The following is a 3,016-nucleotide window of genomic DNA, read 5'->3' on the forward strand; positions in this document are numbered from 1 at the left end:
GCTGTGGCTGCCCCTGGATCCCTGGAAGTGTCCAAGGCCAGGTTGGACAGGGCTTAGAGCAGCCTGGGCTAGTGGAAGGTGTCCCTGCCCATGGCAGGGGAGTGGAATGAGACGATCTTTAGGATCCCTTCCAACCCAAACCATCCTCTGATTCTGTGATTAAGGTTGAGTAAGAAGCCCCTTCCCCTTCCCTCACATCTGCACATCCCCTCTCACAGCTGGATTCTGGTTTACAACTCCTCTTTCCATGCTACAACACTAAAATATTCACAGCAGTTCCAAACGATGTCACGAGGCTGAAAGGGCAAAACTCCAAGTCCTACATGTTCATTTCTCAATATTAACTCTATTGGCCTTTCAAGGAACATTTTTTTCCCACTTTGTTAACTGGATCTCGCACAGCTGAAAGCAGTTCTTCGTGCCAAAGAGTCCCAAAACGCTTCACAAACTCGAAATGCAATTTTAACAGGGTTCTCCTAATCCTCCACTGAAATGCAGCCAAGCCCTCAGCTGAAACACGGGCAGCCTTTGTGAAGCAGACAATTAGAACCATAAACACACACCACATTAACCAAATGGAATAGAAGGCGGGACTTTAGATAAGCAGAAATCCGTTGGAGACATCGGGATTAACGCTTTTCCTTCCCAAAACAGGCTCATCAAACCCTTTTTGCACTGTGGTCACTTCAAGTTTACAAAGGAGGGGGGGGGAAAAACTCAGCGTCGTGCGCGACGAAAGGAATTTCATCCTGCACTTTGAGAGGCTTTGATTTGGAGAAACCAGGACTGAGCCTCGCTGGCAGGAGAGAAAACACGAATTATGGGGATGGAATTGGAGTGAAGATAGAAGAGGAAGGAGCAAAGAGTGGGAAAACATCCAAGGGTTCAGCGCAGGGCAGATGTGGGGTGGTACTTACGCTGACACGTCCCCCCGTTGGTGGGATCCCCGTAGTAGCCAGAAATACAAGTTTCACAGTGTTTGCCCGTCGTCAGGTTCTCACATTTCTCACAGATGCTCTCGTTGACACACTTGCTGTGCCCGTTACACTGGCAGGCTGGAAAAAACCCCAAACAAACAGGAAAAACTATGAGTATTTGGGCACAAATTTAGTATTTGTGCTCAAACGGACCCTCAGGAGAGTGGGTTGTGCAGAGGATGAATTAAACCTTTTCCTGCACCTTCCAGAGAGGTTCCTGAAGTCTTAATAATCATACACGAACTCAAAGAGAGGTGGGCTTTGAAAATCTGGAATTAAAAGCAATAGATGGACAACTGAACTCCCAAACATTAGAGGCACATTGGACTGGAAGCTGCTGGTGGGATGGGTTACAAGGAATGGGTTACAAGTCATTTTTTCCTGTAGGTTTTGGGTCAGAAACATGAGTTAAAAATCGCCCTGAGCGTTATTAAGAGTTAAATCAACCTTCAAAGGCCTTTCTTTCAAACAGAAACGCTGCTTCTGTTTCACTTATTGAAAAATGAAAAAACAAACAAAAGTGAAAACCTCAGCAAAGGTTTGTGGGGAAAGGAAAAATGAATAGTTAAATCTTCCTGCAGCACAGCCCTGCAGCTCAGCTGCATCTCCAACTGCAATTCCTGCTTCCATGCTCTCCTATTCATGGAGGGAACACAGACCCCAACGGACTGGAAAACTCTCTCCCCTTGCATTTAATTGCAAAGTTGGCCAATTAAAGCCTGTCCATTTACCTGGGCACTGGATGAAGGACCAGCTGTAGCTGTTCTCCACAGGGCACATGCTGACATTGAGGACGGGCTCCAGGCTCTGCTTCCCGGTCGGGGACGGGCTCGGCATCCTGACGGGACCCCGGAAAGAGCCTTCCATGCACTTCCCCTTCCCGGTGTTGCTGGGATCCGTGCACCACCCACAGCCAGGCTGCTCCAGGCAGTGAGCACACGTGCAGTAGCCTGAGCAGTTCTCAGCTGGAAAACAACCCCCAAAAAACCACGAAATTAGGGAATAAATCACCACCCCGAGGCGACGACGGACGCGGGAACCCCCGCGGGGCTTTTACGACCTCAATATTTATCTCACCCAATCCATCCATATTTATCCCAGTAATATATATCCATATATTCATCCCTATCAGCATATTTATTCCAGAATCTCAGCTGACAAAGGTTGCATTCATCAGTGAGTGATAAAACAGGCCCCCCCTCCAGCAGGTTTTCTGAACCATTACACAGCACCCGCTAAATCCAGAGGTTAATGTTCCCTCTCCAAAACATCTCCCGTTGATTTACAAGGGATCAGATGAGAAAATGAGCCATCTGGAAGCAAAAGCTCAAAAACCAGCCTGTTTACACTCTTTGAGTCCCTTCCTACCACATGTTTTAGCATCACACGCTATTATTTCAAGCACTTGAAAAGCACAGAACACAAACACGGAATAAAATTCCACCCTTTAACCCTCCCGTTCTCTAATGGAGATTGGATTTCAGGGGTGACAAATTCTTCACACACAGAAAAGTTCTTTTCTTCCTCTGCCCAGATCACCTTTAAAAATATTTTGTAGATTCTTGGTGCTGCAAAGTGAGCAGACTTTCTGTCTTTACGTTTAAATTGACAAGATTTGCCTTTAAAACAGGAAAAAAATGTACTAGAAAAATGTTGTTTTCCATTATTTCAGCTTACTCATCTCCTGCCTGATGCTTCCTCCAACTTTTGACCTCTGGCAATAGGGGAAGTTCATTACTCTCCTGTTTGACTGTTCCTGAAACCCATTTTCTTCACCCTTTATTTTGCAACACTTTTGAGTTACTTGCTCACACTCAGCTCGTAAAGATTTCAACATCAATAAAATAGCTTCTACATCTTCGTTTGCTTTTAGATTTTTGGGGCTCTTTCACCCCAGTTTGAAAAAAAAAAAGCAATATTCCAAAGCACCATAATCTTGGTCACCAGAAATCTTGGCCCCTTTTACCTAAAATGGGTAAAAAAATGAATTAATTCTTTAAGAGAAGTTAAAAATTTCTGGTGTGGGGCTGTAAGGAGAC

The 3,016-nt window shown here is 45.3% G+C and overlaps 1 protein-coding gene across 1 annotated transcript in view; it reads right to left on the minus strand.

The window, feature by feature from the left end:
- Positions 1-870: 870 nt before the first annotated feature.
- LOC113980346 (attractin-like) overlaps positions 871-3,016 on the minus strand; it is a gene marked incomplete at its 5' end in the record, with an annotated part of 3,376 nt that continues 1,230 nt past the window's right edge. The window contains 2 exons of the mRNA XM_027707570.1: positions 871-1,055; positions 1,709-1,942. Coding sequence (XP_027563371.1) covers positions 886-1,055; positions 1,709-1,942 — 404 coding nt within the window. The remainder of the gene's footprint in view (positions 1,056-1,708; positions 1,943-3,016) is intronic.

Source organism: Neopelma chrysocephalum, unplaced genomic scaffold (genome assembly GCF_003984885.1).
Source record: "Neopelma chrysocephalum unplaced genomic scaffold, ASM398488v2 Primary Assembly neopelma1_93785, whole genome shotgun sequence".
In the NCBI taxonomy this organism is placed as follows: Eukaryota; Metazoa; Chordata; class Aves; order Passeriformes; family Pipridae; genus Neopelma; species Neopelma chrysocephalum.